This window comes from Balaenoptera physalus (genome assembly GCF_965194825.1).
Source record: "Balaenoptera physalus genome assembly, chromosome: 15".
In the NCBI taxonomy this organism is placed as follows: domain Eukaryota; kingdom Metazoa; phylum Chordata; class Mammalia; order Artiodactyla; family Balaenopteridae; genus Balaenoptera; species Balaenoptera physalus.
The window spans coordinates 74,787,701-74,809,023 of record NC_138894.1 but is presented as its reverse complement, the minus strand read 5'-3'; the positions used below and the strand labels follow the sequence as shown (position 1 = coordinate 74,809,023).

General features: G+C 40.7%; 1 protein-coding gene across 5 annotated transcripts in view; it reads right to left on the bottom strand.

Moving 5' to 3' along the window:
* The window catches only part of LOC309643433 (homeobox protein Mohawk-like), a 192,285-nt gene that overhangs the window by 160,774 nt on the left and 10,188 nt on the right, over window positions 1-21,323 (bottom strand). The window contains exon 2 of one of the 5 annotated variants that reach the window (XM_082426170.1): window positions 124-20,157. The exons of the other annotated variants lie outside the window; for them this stretch is intronic. Within the exon in view, the coding sequence (XP_082282296.1) occupies window positions 20,126-20,157 (32 nt within the window). The 3' untranslated portion in view covers window positions 124-20,125. Of the gene's footprint in view, window positions 1-123; window positions 20,158-21,323 lie in introns of those variants that run through there. 5 annotated transcript variants of the gene reach the window in all.

Below are 21,323 nucleotides of genomic sequence, written 5' to 3'. Positions count from 1 at the left end.
GGAACACCTGGGAAAAGTTTACCTAATGTTTTAAACCTGTGTCAAGTTAATGGCGTGACACGAGGTCACGTACTAAGGCTTTCTTCGGCATGAAAAGAAATGCGTGATTCTCATGGGTGAGTGGTTCTCATGGGTCCTTTGCACATAAATGAGTGTTGTTAGTGCAATGGAATGACTGCAGTGTTGTATATTTCAGCTGATGAGAGAGCAGGAGAGTGCTGTGCAAGAGAAAACAAAGCAAAACAAAACAAAACAAAAACCTGAAGAACTTTGGAGAAGAAAGTTCTTTATTCCTCCGTGATGTCATTTATTCAAATCCATGGCAAGAACTTCCACAAGAGTGTTTCCGTTTGTGCCTGGAGGGGCAATGGATGGGAAGGGAGGTGGCTGAAGAGTGCCAGTGGCAGTCTGACTTGATTTACAACCATGCTTTGGATCTGCCCAATCCTATTTCACTCGGCTGTGACTACACAGTTATTGGGCTAAGAGTGAATGAGCAACAGACACCCTATAACTGGAAACCTGAAGGGCAGGAACTTGGAAGGGATTGAAGTAAATATTTTGTGCCTAGAAAGAGAACTGGAAAAAGAATTGCAAGAGTAGGTTCTAGTGGCCAGCAAGCTGCACAACCTGAACACGGATCTGCCTCTCCTGAGCCTTAGTTTCCTTAGCTATAAAATGAGTTGCACTCAATGGTTTTAAATCACATCTGTATGCTAGCATCACTTGAGGAGCTTTCCAAAAGGACCAGTATGTAGGCACCACCCCAGACCAACCGAATCAGAATCTCTGGGGCAGGGGCACAGGCATCAGGTTCTCTTTAAAGCTCCCCAACCGACTCTAATGTATGTCCAGGTTTGAGAACTACTCTTGCGTGGTGGTCCATGCACCAGTAGCATCAGTATCACCTGGGAACTTTTCAGACGTACAGAATCTCAGGCCCCAGCCCAGAGACCTACCCAACGGGCATCTGCATTTTAGTAAGATTCTCATATGATTTACATGTACATCCAAGCATGAGAAGTCCCAAGACAGATGATCCCTAAGAAACATTTTACTTTAAATTGTGAAATACTTTTAACACGTAGAAACCCTTAGAGAATAATTTAAGTAACACCTGTGTTCCCAACCCAGCTTTATCAAATCATTATTTTTTTACCATTTTGATTTAGGTTTTGTTTAATGTAATAATATATATTTTAAGTTGAAGCCACTCTATCCTCCTGAATCCTATTTTTTTCCCTCTCTTCATAGATGTAGTCACTATCTAGACTTTGGTGTTTTTCTATTTCATGAATGTTTTTATATTATTATTACACAGGTAGGTAATTAGATAGATAGATAGATAGATAGACAGATAGATAAAATGGCTTTGTCTATTTAATAGGTTTTCCGTTACTGATCCATCCCTGCATTCCTGGGACAAATCATAATGGGTTATGCTATATATACTTTTAAAATACACTGATGTATTTGGTTGCTTGTATTTTATTTAGGACTTATGGTATTAAATCAGATTGGTCTAAAGTGTTCCTTTATTGTCAGTTTTGTTATCAAGAGTATGCTGGCCATATTAAATGAGTTAGGTAGTTTTACCTTTTTTTCTATTCTTTGAAATAGTTTGTAAAAGATAAGGTTTATTTATCTGTTTCTGGGGGGTTAGAAAGGATCTTGCATCTTTTACGGGGTGTTGAAGAGGTTGATTATTGATTCACTTTCATTAATCATTATCAGTTTATTTGGCGTTTCTGTTTCTTTTTGAGTCAATGTTTGCAATTTATCTGTTTCCAGAAAATTGTTTCATCTAAGTTTTCAAATTTATTGACATTGAATTTATTTTTTAAAAGTTCTACTGTAGCTGTAGTTATTGCCTGATTTTCCTTTTTCTCTTTTGTTTGACTTATTAGTTTTTTCCAAAGAACCAGCTTTGCTAACCACTCTTTATTACCCTTCTTAAAAAAATATTTTCTTTAAGTTTTATTAGGTTTTAAATTTGTAGCTTGTTGAGTTAAATAATAAATTTTTTTGGAAACTGTATATAAGGCTATAAATTTGATCTCAAAATTCACTGTAGCTGCATTTCACAAATTTTCATTAGTACTTTTATTGTATACCAGTTCTAAATATTTAGTAATTTCCACTGTGGTTGTCTTTTAATACATGAGTCATTTAGGACATTTTTATGTTTTCAAACATATGTTGGTATTATTTTTATTTTAAATTTAATTGCACTGTGATCAGAGAATATGATTTCTAGGGCATCAGTCCTGGGAAATGTAAGACTTCTGAATATAGAATGTGGTACATTTTTATAACTGTTTTATGTGTCTGTGGAAAGAATGCCGACTCTATACTTATTGGGTTCATAATAAGATGTTACATGTTAATTTCTTTAAAATTTTCTGTATCCTTACTAATTATTTTTCTGTTTTTCAAATTTCTGATAGAGTGGCTTTTTCAGTTCCTCTTTGTTTTTGCTCAGTTTTCTTTTACTTTATATATAACTAGGCCACATCATTAAGTACATGAACATTTACTGCTGCTACGTCTTCTTGCTAGAGTCTTCTTTTATTATTTTTGTTGTGTCCCTTTATCCATATTACAAGTTTTTGCTGTGAGTTCCATTTTGTCTGATATTAATCATTTCTTTTGGTCACATGGTATGTCTTTTTTCATATCCTTATTTTCAATTTTTCTGTGTGGTTTCGTTTAGGTGTGCTTCTTGTAAGGAGTATGTAGCTAGATTATGTTTATCTTTTTAATTCATTGTGAAAATCTGTCTTTTTAATAGGTGACTTTAGTTAATTTACCTTTTTGTGTGATTACTGATATATTTAACCTATTTCTACCAACAACCATCATTATCTCTTTGATATTTTACAATTTTCTTTCTTTATTTTTTCCCCTTACCTTCTATTAGATAGATCTATACTATATCATATATAGTATAGATACCATATATACTATAGCATATATAGTATATGCTATGCATATTATATTAACTTTACCCTCAGCTCAATTAGAAGCTATAGATTATCTTTCTATTCTTTGAAATAGTCTTAAAATTTTACATACATACTTAACTATAATTGATTTTTAAGAAAAACTAAACTGAATTTTTTCTGTGTTTCTATCCTTCTCCCCAAAACAACATGGAACTTACCATCCTTAAAATACCATTGAACACCACTTGCAATTTTGTTTTACTTTTTTTAGAGTTTTAGTTTTACCTTTTAAAATATCCTAAATTATTTCTTGTAATCAATGATTAATTATAATATTTTAAAATTTACCAACATATTTTAATCTTTTCTGTGCTACTGTTTCTTCTATCCCATACCTTCCCTCCAGATTTATTTTCCTTTTTGATGAAATACATCCTTTAATATTCTCTTCATGAGAGTCTACGGATTGTAAAGTCTCTTAGTCCTAATAATTCTGAAAATGTCTTAGTTTTGACCCTATTCCTCAATGATACTTTAGAGGACTTAAAGTTCTAGGTTGACTGAATATTGAAAACAATCCTGAGAAAGAAGAACAGAGTTGGAGGAATCACTCTCCCTGATTTCAGACTACAAAACTAAAGTCATCAAAACAGTACGGTACTGCCACAAAAACAGACACATAGATCAATGTAACAGGATAGAGAGCCCAGAAATAAACCCATGCACTTATGATCAATTAATCTATGACAAAGAAGGCAAGAATATACAATGGAGAAAGATTGGTGCTGGGAAAACTGGACAGTTACATGTAAAAGAAAGAAATTAGAACATTCTTCTAAACCCATATACAAAAATGAATTAAAGACCTAAATGTAAGGCCAGACACTATAAAACTCTTAGAGAAAAACAGAGGCAGAACACTCTATGACATAAATCACAGCAAGATCCTTTTTGACCCACCTCCTAGAGAAATGGAAATAAAAACAAAAATAAACAAATGGGACCTAATGAAACTTAAAAGCTTTTGCACAGCAAGGGAAACCATAAACAAGACGAAAAGACAACCCTCAGAATGGGAGAAAATATTTGCAAACGAAGCAGCTGACAAAGGATTAATCTCCAAAATTTACAAGCAGCTCATGCAGCTCAATATCAAAAAAACAAACAACCCAATCCAAAAATGGGCAGAAGACCTAAATAGACATTTCTCCAAAGAAGATATACAGATTGCCAACAAACACATGAAAGGATGCTCAGCATCACTAATTATTAGAGAAATGCAAATCAAAACTAAAATGAGGTATCACCTCACACCATCAGAATGGCCATCATCAAAAAATCTACAAACAATAAATGCTGGAGAGGGTGTGGAGAAAAGGGAACCCTCTTGCACTGGTGGTGGGAAAATAAATTGATACAGCCACTATGGAGAACAGTATGGAGGTTCCTTAAAAAACTAAAAATAGAACTACCATATGACCCAGCAATCCCACTACTGGGCATATACCCTGAGAAAACCATAATTCAAAAAAGTCATGTACAACAACGTTCATTGCAGCTCTATTTACAATAGTCAGGACATGGAAGCAACCTAAGGGTCCATCGACAGATGAATGGATGAGGAAGATGTGGCACATATATACAATGGAATATTACTCAGCCATAAAAAGAAATGAAATTGAGTTATTTGTAGTGAGGTGGATGGACCTAGAGTCTGTCATACAGAGTGAAGTAAGTCAGAAAGAGAAAAACAAATACCATATGCTAACACATATATATAGAATCTAAAAAAAAAAAAAAAAAGAAGGTTCTGAAGAACCTAGGGGCAGGACAGGAATAAAGACGCAGATGTAGAGAAGGACTTGAGGACACGGGGAGGGGGAAGGGTGAGCTGGGATGAAGTGAGAGAGTGGCATGGACATATATACACTACCAAATGTAAAATAGATAGCTAGTGGGAAGCAGCCGCATAGCACAGGGAGATCAGCTCGGTGTTTTGTGACCACCTAGAGGGGTGGGATAGGGAGGGTGGGAGGGAGACGCAAGAGGGAGGAGATATGGGGATATATGTATATGTATAGCTGATTCACTTTGTTATAAAGCAGAAACTAACACACCATTGTAAAGCAATTATACTCCAATAAAGATGTTAAAAAAAAAAACAAACCCAAATTGGATTAAAGACCTAAATGTAAGACCAGATACTATAAAACTCCAAGAAGTAAACATAGGCAGAACACTCTTTGCCATAAATTGCAGGAATATTTTTTTGGATCCATCTTCTAAAGTAAAAGAAACAAAAGCAAAAATAAACAAATGCAACCTAATTAAACTTAAAAGCTTTTGTACAGCAAAGGAAACCATCAACAAAACAAAAAGACAACCTACTCAATGGGAGAAAGTATTTAGAAATGATATGACTATAAGTAGAAACAACAATTGCTTTCAAGCTTATTGCAATTTGTTAAAAAAAAATGATATGACTGATAAGAGATTAATATCCAACATATCTAAACAGCTTATAAAACTCAACATCAAAGAAGCAAACAGCCCAATTAAAAAAATGGACAGAAGAACTGAATAGACATTTTTCAAAAGAGGAAATGCACATGGCCAACAGGCACATGAAAAGATGCTCGACATTGCTATTCATCAGGGAAATTCAATTCACAACCACAGTGAGATATCACCTCACACCTGTCGGAATGGTTATCATCAAAAAACACAAATAACAAATGTTAGAGAGGATGTGGAGAAAAGGAAACCCTCATACACCATTGGTATGAATGTAAGTTGGTGCAGACACTATGGAAAATAGTATGGAGGTTTCTCAAAAAAAAAAAAAAAGATAGAACTACCATATGATCCAGCAATTCCACTCCCAGGCATATATCTGAAGAAAACAAAAACACTATTTCAAAAAGATACATGCACCCCAATGTTCCTAGCAGCATTATTTACGATTGCCAATATATAGAAGCAATCTAAGTGTCCAAACAACAGATGAATGGATAAAGAAGATGTAGTATATACACACAATGGAATACTACTCAGCCATAAAAAAGAACAAAATTTTGCCATTTGCAGCAACGTGGATGGACCTGGAGGGCATTATGCTAAGTGAAATAAGTCAGACAGACAAAGACAAATACTGTATGAGATCACTTATATGTAGAATCTAAAAAATACAACAAACTAGCGAATATAACAAAAAAGAAGCATATTCACAGACAGAACAAACTAGTGGTTACCAGTTGGGGGGGGAAGGGCAATATAGGGGTGGGGAAGTAGAAGGCACAACCTATTGGGTATAAGATAGGCTCAAGGATGTATTGTACAACACAGGGAATATAGCCAACATTTTGTAATAACTGTAAATCGAAAGTAACCTTTTAAACTTGCATAAAAAATTTAAAAAATTTTTTTAAAGAAAAAAAAATTCTAGGTTGACAGCTTTCCTTCAGCAATTTGAAGATATTATCAGACTACTGTTTTCTGGTATCTTTTGTTGCTAATGAGAAGTTTGACATTCTGATTATAGCTAATGCCTTTAAAAAATATTCTACTTGGGCAATGTATACAAATACCAAATCATTATGTTAGATACCCGAAACTAATATATCAATTATACCTCAAATAAAAATATTCTACTAGTTTTTTAAGGTTTTTCTCTTTATTATTCTTGATATATATGTATAATTAAGGAATATATGTATATATATTCCTTAATTCTGCTGCATACTTGGAGTGAACTTTCTATCTAAAGAATTCTGCCTTTCTTCACATCTGGAAAATTCTCACATTATTTCCCCAAGTATTGATTCTCCTCTGTCCCTTCTACTCTCTCCTGACACCTGACTATGTAAGACCCTCTCTATCTTCCACGTCTTGAACTGCTTTTTTAAAAACTGAGAAAGTCTCTTTGTCTCTCTCTGCTGCATTCTGGGTGAATCCTTGAGTATAATCATAAACTCCACTAATTTTCCATTTGAACAAGACCATTCCAGAGTTCATCTCATCTAGTAAGCTGTTAAATTTTACTTAAAATTTTATTTTTATTTTATTTTTAATGACTATCTTTTTATTTCTAATATTTGTAATTGGTTCCTTTTCATATCTCCCTGTTCTTATTTCATGTCAGCCTGCTTTTGTTTCATAACTTCTGTTAACTAACTTTTTAAACAGAAGTTTCCTTTATGTATCTATTTGAGTATATACTAAATGTACTTGTTTTAAAACCAATTCAGACTGGTACATAAGTTTCTTTTAATCTGAAGAGCATTCATATCCTGATCATTGATTTTAGCCTTTCTTCTTGACATGTTTTTACATTTTCGGATTTTGTACTTGAAGGCTAGGCTCATTTTGAGTGATTTGTTTGTTTACATGTCCTCCTTTTCCCAGCCAGCCTCGCCCCTCCTTGTGCAGTTGTTTGCGTGGCACTTGCAACTCTCTCAAGGCCAGAATCAGATCCAATCACTGGCAATTTGCTTCAGCTCCAGGTCACAAGACATTCTCCATAGGACTATGGCTTGCTAAAAACACTAGCCTAGGCTCCCTGTATGACTGGGGGAGCTTATGCCATTGTCAACCCTGGCTAAAGCACTGACAACTGAGCTCTCACCTTGGTGGTCACCCTTAGAACTACTTACAAGTAGGGGCCAAATTCCTAGCTGAATGGACTGCTTCTCTACCCAGAGCCCCGGAGGCCTGCAGCTTGATCTACTCACTATTTTCCACTTCTGTTCTGGATTTGAGAGATGGTATCTGTACTTTTGAGCCCAGTTATGTTATTCCATATCTATCATTCTGATATATTTAGAGGAAGGGAGTGCAAAATACATGATCTTCCTCAAAGTCTAGACTTGCAGAGAAAGGCCCAGGCATTGCCAGCAGGTTAATGGGAGTCTTGTTTTCTTGGAGGGTTGGAGTCAGTATATATTAGGTTATCTCCTACCTTTTAGAATACAAGTACCAGAAGGACAAGGTCCGTGGTCCTCTATCATTCCATGCATTTCCAGGACCCAGGAGACTGGCATGAAATGAGTGCTTCACAAATGCTATAGGAAAAAACTAAATAAGCTTCTCTGGACATTTTTCTGAAGCTTTCTGATAATGTTCTTAGACTTAAATTCAAACATCTACCCCCTGGACCATAACTTCAGTGTTGCACATAAAGTCAGCACATTTTTAAGATCAATGATGTCTTGAAGTCATCCATTAACTACAAAAGTCAGAGCTGCTTAAGAGAGATATGAGCATGCCCTGTTTTATCACAAAGGAACAACATGGAAAAATATTCCCTGATAAATATCCTACCAATAAATTAAAAACAATAAGCAAATACCTTCAAATTGCTTTCACAGTGTGTTTTGTATGTTTTTCTCTTTGAATATTATTTATGCGGGATAATTTACTGATATTGTTGTAACCCCAAATTATATACCAAACAAAATTAAAAGTACTACACTGGAGGAAATAATGAATAGTAGCATTTAATTAAAACCAAAGTGAGTACAATCAATGCCTGTCGAATACAATAATGAGCTTAATTTAATTTTCATTTAATGGAAAAAAATGAAGCTTAAATCAACTGCCTATGGAATTAAAGGACAGCAATTTCAAAAATGCAAGTTTTTCTAAAGTAGAGTCTTAAGAGAAAAATAATGACCCAAAACAATGCCAACTAACAGGTCCATACACATTTTCCAGAAGAGTTAGAGGGGACCACTGATAGCAGGACTACGCATTTCCAGCTTCTGGAAGGTAGAATTAATTAAAAAGCAACTCTTTCTGAACTCTGGAGTCATCAAAAAAGTAGACAAAAATTGGATTTCTAAGGATTGCCAGTTTGGGATCATGGCCCAAAAGGGACTGAAATAAACAGAGTAGCATGTGGGGGAGCTTGAACGGAGGCTTCCCATCAGCTCTCTGCTGCATGTAGAACAGCAGCTGAGCATGAGGTGGGAGAGCTGTGTGGGAGGGAACTGCTGAGCCCCCAGACAGTTGTCTGTGGCTCTGACTGAATCTGAAGCTGAGGGAATAGGATTCAGGTTAGATGATAAGGTGGCACTGTTCTTCCAAGTCCCAGCATGGATTTTGAGGAAAGGTGGTTGCATCTGATTAGAATTGTGCTACTTATGAACTCCAACATCAGCTGAAGAAAGGACTCTACTTGAGATGGTTAATCCATGAAAATGTGAAATGGGAGGCAACATGGTACAGTGTTCAGAGCACCAGATGCAAGGTTGGAAGTCCTGTCTCTGTAGTTCACAGTCCTGTGACCTTGGGCAGCTCACTTAACCTCTCTGAAGCTGTTTCCTAATCTGTAAAATGGGGTTAATGGTAGATGATTCAGGAGATGGGGAGACATTTACTCCATGCATACTATGTACCAGTCACCTTACTAGGTATTAAACACTATTTCATTGAATTTCCTGCTCATTTACTGATCTGTCATTTTATGAGACAGAATCAGAGTCACAGACAGGGCCAGACCCAGCACTGACAGCTTGTGTGTCTGACCCCCTCTCCGCAGGCCTCATGTTATCCTGTGCTTATTCCTGGATCTCAGTCCACATTCAAAGGCAAGAAGGACCCAGTGTGTCTGGAGTTATTTTGGTCTTCTCTGCTCAGCATATTTTCTTAGATTGTTATTTTTGTTTCTGTTGGACTCTTCCATAATAGTTATGGCACACGTGCGTGCATACATAGACACACCAACAGCCTTCGACATCCTGCCTGCCCTACTTAGACTCTGGCTTCATAGCAGCAGGGATCAACTCATATGCAGGTCTAGGTAATCCTAGGACCGTTCTCTGCACAAAACAGGTGCTATTAATATACGCCTACGTAAATGATTAAACTTTTTGCATTCTTTTAGTTTTGTAGGCTGCTTTATGGGCAACTGACAAGTTCCTGTTATTTACTCCTTGATAATCTGTCACCATGCTCTACCAGGTGCCTACTTCCTATTATATAAGTTGTGTTTCATCACGCTGTTATATTCAGCAGAATGCTGGGGTCACTTCCTAAACTGATACTCAAACACTGGTGACTCACCATCTCTCCTAAACATCTAATTAATCTCAGCAGCTCTGGAGCAGAGCAGCACTAGTTCAGGGGATGTCAAGTAGTTCCCCCAGCATGACTGATCACATTGGAGCTGTAGGGTTGGTTTAGGCCGGATAATATTGCTAAGAATCCAGATAGCCTTCATGGTCATGTTTCATAAATTACACTGAGGTTGGTTGAAAAAGCAAAGAATGGAAAAAAAATGACATCTAACATTCTTTTCCTTATAATTTACTCATGATCTCTACCTCTCACTTAGTAATGATGGTCTATGGGGAGAACATCAGATCCAGTGGAGATTCAGTGGAGCCCCATAACCATGGTGTATCTTTAAAGGGAGATGAGAGCATTAGAGGTGTGACTATCAGGTAGACTTAGCAGGAAAGTGAAGTTAGTTGAGCACTTTTGTTCAAGCCTGGTCCTCCACCACCTGGGAAAGCTGTGGTCTTTGTCCAAGCCCATGACTTTGGTTTCATGGAGCAAAGGAGAGGGATATCACTTTATTAGCCCCAACTCAACACCAGTGATCACTGGGATCACTGGAGTAGTGAATGGGGCTACAAGCTCTGAGAAGAAAGCAAAGGACTAAAAGCTTGCCAAAGGAGAATTCACAACCAGTCATCTTCAGGATAAAAAAAAAAAAACTCCACTTAAAGAAGAATTAGAGATGAACTATGAACTAGAGCAGAACTATGCAAATGAATATGCAAAGGAGAGGAAAAGAGACCACAATTATTTATTTATATGTTTACATCTCATATTAGTCTGTGCATTTCTCAAAACAAGGTCTGGGGCTTCCCTGGTGGCGCAGTGGTTGAGAGTCCGCCTGCCAATGCAGGGGACATGGGTTCGAGCCCTGGTCTGGGAGGATCCCACATGCCGCAGAGCGACTGGGCCCGTGAGCCACAACTACTGAGCCTGCACGTCTGGAGCCTGTGCTCCGCAGCAAGAGAGGCCGCGATAGTGAGAGGCCCGCGCACCGTGATGAAGAGTGGCCCCCGCTTGCCGCAACTGGAGGAAGCCCTCGCACAGAAACGAAGACCCAACACAGCCAAAAAAATTAATTAATTAATTAATTTAAAAAAAAAAAAAAAGCAAGGTCTGAATCTTAGTTTTTTCTTTTATATCCTTAAGGCTTGGCATAATACCTAGCACTTAATAGATGCTCAATAAATGATAAATTGAGCTAAACATTCCACAAGCATAAGCACTTCCAAAGATGTTATATTAATCTTTGGGGCTTGATCCTGCCCCAAATCACAAAGCATGACAAATGTGTTATCTGTGGCACGACAGGGTGTGTGAACTCCGGAAGGATGGGTTAACTGAAGCAGACAGAACCTGGGCCCCAGAAGCTTACTCCAAAATGAGGAGTTGTCTCAGGTGCTGAGCCTGGCAAAGGCCCAGGATCTGGAATCTGAAGGACATGGCAATAGGTATTGCTGGTTATGCAGGTGTTCTGAAGAGGACGTGGCCCCATAGAAGGGAGAAACATGTTAAAAAGAAGACCAATAGCAGGCAATGCTCATAAAATGCAGGAAGGTTGGAATTCTAGGAGGCAACAGGGACTCAGTCATTGCACTATGCAGACTAGGACTCCAAACCCTAGCATGAGGGCAGGCACTTGTCTAACAGGGGCTAGGGCATGAGTCAAGGATTCATGTACCATGGAATAAAGCAGAAGCCATGTATCGTCCCTGGGGACAAGGGACAAGGGGGTAGAGCTTTCCAAGATGTGAGTATGGCTTGATGTTGAATCCCAGAACATTTAGTGCTTCCTAAAGTGCCCCTGCCTAAATCAGAATTGGAGCTAGAGGCGAGGGAAGGGCTGAGCTTACAATCAGTAGGGTCACAAGACCTTGGCCATGGGCAGAGGAGGGGCTAAAGCTCAGCATGGCCTGGCTAGCAGAGTCAGATGGTGTATTCCTGTGTCGCTCTGAATCATTTGCTAGCACTCCAGTGCCCTGAAATTGTTCATGTGTCAGGTCAACATGGGGAAGAAACATTTAATACCTATCATGTACTAGGCCAGGGTTCTCACAGTGTGGTCCATGGCGGCATCAGCCTCACCTGAGGCCTTACCCCAGGCCTACTCAGTCAGAAACTTGGGGGTAGGAGACAACAGTTTGTGTTTTAACAAGGCCTTCAGGTGATTTCAACACAGTTCAAATTGGAGAACCACTGTAGTAGACACCATCTAAGTCGATGTTCTTCCCTTTTCATGTGTGTCACAGACCCCTTTGGCAGTCTGGTGAGGCCTGTGGGCCCCTTCTTAGAGTAATGTTTCCAAACACATAAAATAAAATACATAGAACTACAAAGGAAACCAATTAAAGTGAAATATAGTTATCAATATATAAAAAAGTTATGATATAGTAATCTGTATGCTTCTTTATTAACACATTTAATAACAGCATCTCATGGCAGATCTAATAATGTCTGTCCATTTGAAGTAGTGATGAGCTTAAACAGTATTTCATGATATCTGCAACAGCTGTAATGAGATTTGTATTTGTGACAAAATCACATATACTACTACAGTAGATTTATTTCCTACATTCACAATTGAAGAACTGCTAAATTTCTGTCACAAGTTCTAAAAATAAAGATGTAATTTTTTTTCCCCTCCAAGTTCATAGGCCTTTCAATTCTATCCACAGTCCTCTAACGAACCATGCGCCCAGGATTACAACTTGTTTATTAAGTACTTAATAAATATCATCTTATTTTATTCTTTGAACAATCTTATTCTTAATATTCCCATTTTATGGGTGAGGAAATTGAGGCTCAGAGAACTGAACAAATATATCCAATGTCTTACACAGCTAGTAAGATATGGAGTGCAGGTTCAAAGCCCCTGTGGAATGCGGTTTTCTTTGCTTCTCCCCAATGCCCAGAATGGGGTGGGTCCACAGTATGTGCTCAATAAGTATTCAGCGAATGAATGAATGAATGAATGAACTGAACTGGACTGACTGAAAGCCAAGCCTGCCTACCTCAAAAGTCCATGCTCTTTCTACTCCCCATCCACCCTATGCTATGCATCCTGTATTAAAAGGGGACATTTCTTCATATTTACCCAGGAGGCAGGAAAAGGTAAATTCAGTTCTCTAATCTGCTAGACCCAACAGCTGAGCTTTGATTCTACAATTCATGTTAAATACACAGTTCGTGCGTGAGCAACATTATACCATCAAAACTGGAACACAATTCAAAAAATGGAGGAGAGGAGCATCTCAGCAAGGAACATGAGTCCCTCTGGTTTCTCTTGGAAGCAGCTGAGCTTGTTTATGAAACAGGTTGTTACTTTTACTCAACATGTGTCCTTTTTTAACTGACAAATTAGTTGGAGCCAGCAGGAGAGGAGACTGGGAGGGGATGTGGAGGACCCAGGACCTGGGAGAAACAGGAATGAAGGAAAAGAAACAGAGAAGGCCACCTTCTCATCTGAGCAAACGAAATTTTTCTCAGGTACTTTTCATAGATGCCTAATGTTCTTAACTCACCACACTTAATTTAATTACCTTAAAGGTGAACTGGATGCTGAAAATTCATTTACATAACAGCAACTAAACCCTTAAGAACAAATGTACAGCCTGTAGGATTAATCTAGTAGGATTAATCAAAAACTAATAATGAAAAATATCACCCTTGGCTTGACTGGAAGAATATGTCATGGTTTCCATTCCAAATTACAGTACTGCAGGATCTGTTTTAATACTCAATCATATTAATCGGCAACACTATAGTTAATGTGTTTTGTAATCCCTTCCTTCTAAATCAGAAATTAATTTATCTTTAGACTGTGTCTTCTTTCCCCAACCCATTAGCAACACTGCTACCCTTGCTACAAGTGTGTATTGAGTGTTTTTTCCATGGAAGACATGGGGCTCTCTACTGGGCAGGCATGGAGAAATAAAACAGTCCCTGTCCTTGAGGAGAGAAGAGACAACGGTTTGAGTCCTTGGTGGTTCAGGTCAGAGTGGCTTAAAAAGAGTGGGAGAAGGCATTAGGGATGGGAAGAAAGAATCAGGACCTTAGGGTGAGACTCTGAATTGGCCTGGACTGGGCCCTATTCAGTTCTGGCTTCTCCAGGGCCTGGCTCAGTGTCTGGCACAAAGTGGGGCTTAGCAAAAACTTGTTGACTTCATTTTGGTCCAGTGGTTCTGCTAACAAGAATGAAACCGAGGGGCTGCCCTGGTGGCGCAGTGGTTGAGAATCTGCCTGCTAATGCAGGGGACACGGGTTCAAGCCCTGGTCTGGGAAGATCCCACATACCGCGGAGCAACTGGGCCCGTGAGCCACAATTACTGAGCCTGCGCGTCTGGAGGCTGTGCTCCGCAACAAGAGAGGCCGCGATAGTGAGAGGCCCGCGCACCGCGATGAAGAGTGGCCCCCGCTCGCCGCAACTAGAGAAAGCCCTCGCACGAAACAAAGACCCAACACAGCCAAAAATAAATAAATAACTTAAAAAAAAAAAAACAAAAAAAACCCAGAAACATCATCTTAAAAAAAAAAAAAAAAGAATGAAACCGAGAGAAATGTCTTGTGTTCATAAAGGTTCTTAAAGGTGATTTCTGAGGCTGGATGTGATACCAAGGGTGTGGTCGTGTAAGTCATGCAGGTAACTCAAGGCTGTCTTGGTTACACAGATGCCTGTTGCAGATTAGATGTAGGTAAGTGTTCTGAATTTAAAAAATCAATTTCGTAGCGGGAATACTGGCAGAGATCCTTGGCCAAATTTTAATCTAACCAGATGGTTTGGGAGCATTCAGAAAAGAACGCAGGGATCACTGAAAAGCTACTACGAGTAAATTCAGAATCAGGCATGCAAATCAATCTCGTTTTCTCTGCTGTTAGGCTTGGCACAGGTGGGGGAGTAACGCAGTAGAGAATATGCATCTCATTTCAGCTTTTGATGAAATCTCTCTGGCTATCCTTTCAAGTAATAAGATAGATGTGGATTAGTTGATAACAGTATTAAGTGGATTTACAGTTACTTGAGCTTCAACAGCAAAGGAGTGTGGATTAATGTCTCTCTGTCCGCTGCCCTGTCCTCTTAGAGGTTTTTATCCAACACTGGGATGAAGACTGGAAGGCTGGCTCATCAGATTTTCATATGGCTCCACCTGGGTAGCTCACTCCTGTGATTCTGGCATTTCCAGTTGCCTCAGGGAGTCCTCTGGTCCAGGCCCTGGTCTCCCCTCCTTCTTAAACTCTGTCCCCCAACCCAGCCAAGGCCAAAGTCATATTATATCAGAGAATGTTTTCTCCAGTCGTCCCATAACAGAATGAGCTGTCCTTCTAGGAGGTCCCTGCATCAGTGACAGGTTGACCAAGATGATCTCTGAAGCTTTCCTGTCTTCCCTTTTTTCTTTCATTATCTGAGGGAGCAGTGTGTAGTGAAAAGAATATTTGCTTTCAAAACAGAACTGACTTCACTTTTTACTCTTTTGGCAAATCTCAGTTTCCTCATCTGTACAATGGGAATGATAATTCCTACTTAACAAGGTTGTGGGAGGATTAAGTCACATGGACTATCTGAAGCACAAAGCACAAAGTAGGCCCTCGACAATGTTAGCTACCCCCTGTCTTCCAGCACCCAGGTCGAGGACGTGCATGCGGTGAAGAGGCTGAACAAGGCTCCCTGAGAAGTGCCCTGCAGAGCCCTTGGGGCTTGGTTAGTGATACAGTCCACAGAATCTCTCTTTGCAAGGCCATCACTACCAGGATAACATGTCCCCAAACATGGTGAAGTAGCAGGTTCTTCCTACCCTTGAAGGTCTTTGCAGAGCACAGGGGAGACATCGGGGTGAGTGCAGAGAAATACGCTGAGTCTCCTGCTAACTTGGCAGGCAGGCAGGCTGCTCAGTGTCTGGGGCAATTGCCCCAGTGTCCTCAAATGAGCAACAAGAAGCAGAATCCCCAACTCGATGGGTCTGGGGAGGGTTAGTTGAGATAAGGAATGTGAGATTGTCTGGATCAGAGCCTGATGCCCAGAAAGTGCAGAATAAATGGCAGGTTTTATTATTATTTGTAATATTAGTATCAAGAACAGCCCAAGCCTTTAGGTCTTCAGACCTGGTATTAGTCTACTTCAGGGGCTCTGTTAATGGCGAGGGAGAGTGCATGCAGTTAAGACAACTTGGGCAGAAGCTGTGGGAAAATCGTGCTGAGAGGTGAATGCTAAGATTGCAGAGAGCTTGGCGAAACAAAGGTTATTTAGAAGACCCATGAAGTTTGGGGCTCTGAGATCTTTTAAGATCTGAAAGTTTTTAAACTAGCAACCTTTCCCACACTTACGAGAGCTGCCACACTGGAGTGAGGCACTGAGTCCTAAAGGGGGCTGGTGGGGAAGCAGGGGTTGGGCATGGCTCCCACACAGGCTCTGCCCCGTCCAGGTGGGTATCTGACAGTCAGGCCCTTCTGCAGCTAGCTCATGGAACCCACCCTGCAATAGAAAGGGGCAGGTGGCACTAGCTGCTTCCTCAAGTCCTTCCCAGACTTAAAATCATGGGATTCCAGGTCTGCCCAGCCTTGTGACACAGCATAACAATGGACCTTTCGGGTGCCTCAGTGATTCTGCCTCAAGGCTGGAATCTCAGAATTGACTCACTGCCTAGTAAATTCCATGCTATTGTGAGAAGCTTAAAGTTTACTTTAGAGATAGTCTGTGCATGTGCATGCGCGTGTGTATGTGTAGCGAGTCATAGTTCTTTGCTGTTAGACCTCAGTTGCGGCTACTTCCTTTCTTTCATGTATTTGTTCATTCTGTAAATGTATTCTGCTCACCTACCATGGCGGACTCCACGCTTTATGCCATGTTCCCCTAAGTTGCCAGCACATTCTCTACTCAAAAAAAAAAAAAAAGTTCTTCTAACATGTTTCCATTTGGCATGCTTTAAGAGGACAGGGTGTCTGATGTACACTGAGTATGTTCATATTGGGTGGACTCAGGGAGTGTGCTGGGCATCTCCTGCCCACCCCCCGATTCCCTCTCTGCCCTTCTCCTCCCTGCTTTGTGCTGTAGGAGGCTGAGTTGCATGGAGTACATCCCCAGCTCTTTTGCCTTCTGTCTTCTAGTTGGGTTTGGCCAATGGGGAGCATCACTGGAGATTAGAGGGAGGAAGGAGAGTGGCACTGGGGAATCTACTTCTCTGTTTCCTTTGCTGTGGCATGCCAGTCTGTCCCTCAGCAAAGGTCCTGCCCTTCTCAAGGCAGCCTTCTCTCCACAGCTCTCTCCCTCTGGATTCTGGTAATTGTGCTCCACTTTCCCTTCAGGACTGGGGCAGCAACGGCCTGTGGTTACTGGCCCTGGGCTACTGCTCTATCCCCGGTGGTTCCCTTACCCTGCCCACACTTTTATAAAGAATCTTCTGTCTTAAATGCACCTCAAATTATCTAATTGAATATATCATCTCTTTCCCTCCTGCCACCTTGAATGATAATCTATTCCCACCTTCTCATTTTTATAGGGGAGGAAACTCAGGAGGTGACTTGCTCAAGGTCACTCGATTACAGAAAGCCAGGACTCAAATGGAAGAAGCCCAGGATGAATATATAGAAAGATGACCCAGATTTTCCTGTTTTCTTATGTTTAGTCTTTTTTTTTTTCCCTCTCAGTCCCTGGAAAATGCTGTCAGGAGGATTCACAGTGTAATTAATTATTCTGGCACATCCCGTGATTGGAGCTATGATTTAGCAAGTCTACTCGAGATGCTGATGAATCAAATAATGAAATGCACATTTCAGTTTCAGTTAAGAGAATTCAAACCTAGTTGAGGAAAGGAGTACAACCTCACATGCCTTTTTTAAAAGAGGGAAGCTTTATATAACTTCTACTCTGAGATCCATGCCCCAGTTCCCCCACAACTGATGATGATTCCTTGTTCAGGAATCTACTGTAGTTTCACATGTAGGGATCAAACGAAATAACCTATCTGAAGTATTTTAAAAAGTGTAACATGCTTCGCAAAATGCGAAACTTTATAGGTACTCAACCTATAAACGTCTGATTTAAGGGGAGCATATGCATATAAACAGCCCTTTTCACCTTACCTATTACATCAGGTCCAAGCTCTTTAGGCAAAATTTTAAGGCCCTCTAAAACCTTACTGCCTTTCCTCTACAACTGCCTCATTTTTTCATTAAGGCAGTGTGGGGTAGTGGAACCACTATAGATCATCTCAATTCAAATCCTGGTTCAGGGTCATCAATGTATAGCTGTGCAGGCTGTGTCCTGCACAAGGATGCCACATCTAAAGCATTCACATCACAGATACTATAGATCTTTATTTTTTTTTAATGACAACTTTCCAGGAGGTGGTAGTAGAGTGGCTTGCTCTGTTAAAGTTGTTATATTATGACAATTTTACAACAGATGAAAGGAAAATATCTTGAAAAAGGGGTTCCTTTTCCTAATATTACCCTTCCCTAGCTTCACAAAAAGCAACTATATGAGCTTATGAACGTTCTTTAACTTAACCCTGGTTTCCTAATCTAATCAGTGGGCATCTCTTGGAATAGAGATGGCAAATACACTTGTGGGTACCACATCACTCTCTGCCCATGGCAGATCCCACAGCCCATCAGGACTCCCTTTCTCACCAAGCCTGGATGCCAGCCACATGATGCCCCAAGCAACTACTAACAGCCAGTTGGGGTTGGCGTGTTGGCTGACGCCCATTTGCCATCACTGCGTGAGACGGTAGTTGTAAGGATCTCAGGAGGATGAACCTACAGGGCCTGGAACATGATGATGACTGTTGTTAGAGGAGAACACAGAACTTCCACTAGAGCTCTGGGGATGTGGTCTACAGCTTGGCATACCATTCCCTCTATTGGCAATACCTGGTGCCCGCCTCTCCAACAACATATGCTCTGCCTCAAACACTGACTGAATATGAACAAAGCCTTGGTCTGTGTCAAACACTGTGTTTGTAACCCAGAGTGACCTGGTCTCCCAGCTCTATGCATGTCCTCACCAACCTCAGCTCATTCAGGGCCCTTTTCTCCTCTGTCAGCTCCGCACAGACCCACGCTCTGTTGCTCACTACCAATCAGCACTTGGCGGTGACTTGCAAGTCTTTGTAAAACTAATTATAACTCTTTTATGTGTCTAGGCCCTATATTCCCACTGAGAAGGCAAATCCCTTGAAGGCAGAATCTTTTTCTTCCACTTAGGTTCAATACTCTGCTCTCATGGGAACTCCATAAACCATATTGTTTTGGTCATGTAGGGTGCCCTGACAAATAAAGCATGAACATTTGTTATAACTAGTCCCTGGTCACCTTTTTCATCTGAGGCTAAGAAAATGAATATACATAGTCATAAAATGATTATTACTCTCCTGGTCCAGAAAGTAAATTTAAATTTTTTCTCTCAAGTCCAAAAAACACAGAATTGACAGTTCCTGAGATCTTTATAATAGTATCACTTATAATAAGTAATAATAGTATTAAGTCAAAATGCAATTTCTTTATGCCATTACTATTAATTTCTTTAGCATTCATTTCTCTTTCCCCCCTTCTCATTTGGCCAAATGCATTTCAGTAAGTGCATACAGGAGCTAAGAGGATGACAAAGTGTTATGGGTTTCAGTATTTATTCTCTGCTCTCCTAATCTTGCAGCCGTATTCCTTCCATATTAGATGGCATTTTGACTGTGAGTGATGGGATTAATGTCCAAATATGGTTTGGAAAGTGGAATGGGAGGCATGGTGACTGGGTTGAGGGGGGTGTGGAGGAGGAGATATCCATGAATTGTTAAGCTATTTAGGCAAGGAAATACTCATTGATATAAAATACGCAAAAAAACAGAGGAGCTTTGAAATGTGACACTTTTCAGGAATCCAAAGCAGGTAGAATTGGAGTATGAGTGTGGCGGGCATACAAGATGTAGGGGAAATTACTGAAGCTTTCTGGTTTCTGATTTCTTCGTCTGTAAAATGGGAGTGCTCACTTGCCCTCAATGACACTTCTGTTGTCACAAGGATCAAAATCAGTCGGAGTTGTGCTGGTTGGGGCCTGTGCTGAAGCATCCTGCTGAGGGGAGGAGGGGCCCCCACTCCAGCCTGGCTCCACTTGCCAAGCCTCAGCCTTTTGCTCATTTGTCTCCCAAGAGCTGGAGGGCTGTAACTAATTTGGAAAAGGAGATGTTTGTGTTCACAGCTGCCCGGACTAAGTATGTAGTGACATTCTTACTCAGCCAAGGGCTTCTACTTTTTTCTAATGAGCGTCTATCCTTCCCACCAATGGAGACAGTGTGGAGTTGGATCATCATAATTGAACACAGGCAGAAGTGGTGGCATGAAGAGACCAAGGAACAGATTCACAGCATCACAGCATTTTGAAGCTGAAAGATCACCTATTCTAAACACTCCCATTTTGCAGAAAAGGAGTCCAAGACTCAGAGTAGCTCCCCTCACCCTCAAAAAAAAAAAAAAAGAAAAGAGAAGGCTTATTACTTAGGCTCATAAAGCAGCTGGTGGCAGCTGGCATGAGAGCCCGGGTGTCCTGACTGGCAGGCTTGCACGTAGGAGTCCTCCAGTCCCAAGACACATGCTTGTCAGCCCAGTTTTGTGGCACTTGAGAATCCACGCACTGAGCACTGCTCCGGACCTCCTTCCCAGGGCTCCTCTCCATCAGGCTGAGGGCTCACTAGTCTCACGGACACTTGGAGTGAGAGCGCTTCCTCACCACGCCGCCCTGAGGCCTCCCTCTGGAATCCCCTCCCGCCCCTCTAGCCTGACTCCTCATCCAGCTTGCTCACAATTATTGCTCAAGCTGTAAATTCCAAACTCCAGCACCTTCTCCTTTCAGCCCTCCTTTCTTCATGGGTGGCCTCAGCTTTGCCCACAGTGAACCTTCTTCAGGGGAAGTTGATTCCTGCCCCCAGCCCGTTTCTTCCTGACTGACTGACTGGGTCTTGTGGTGCCCTCAGCTCCCATCCCCCCACAGTGGTGCCTCTGTCCTTCAACAAGCTCTTCCTCTTCTTGTCCTAGCCAGCCAAGTAAAATTTCTTCTTCACACCATCTTCCCTCCCTGGTGGTTGGTGTTCTCATTCATCTAACGCTTGCTCCCACCTCATCACCCCGTCACCAGCTCTGGGGACATTTCAACATCCCACAAATACGTGGACCTCACAGTTCCTGTACTTGGATGGTGTCCACTCCCTGTCAGCAGCACTCACCTGGACGCTGCCATCCCACACAGCTGCTCGACCAGGACTTCAGACTCCAAAGTTCCTTCTCTTTCTTCCAGAACCATCTCCTCACCCTCACCATGAACTCTAGTCCCTGACT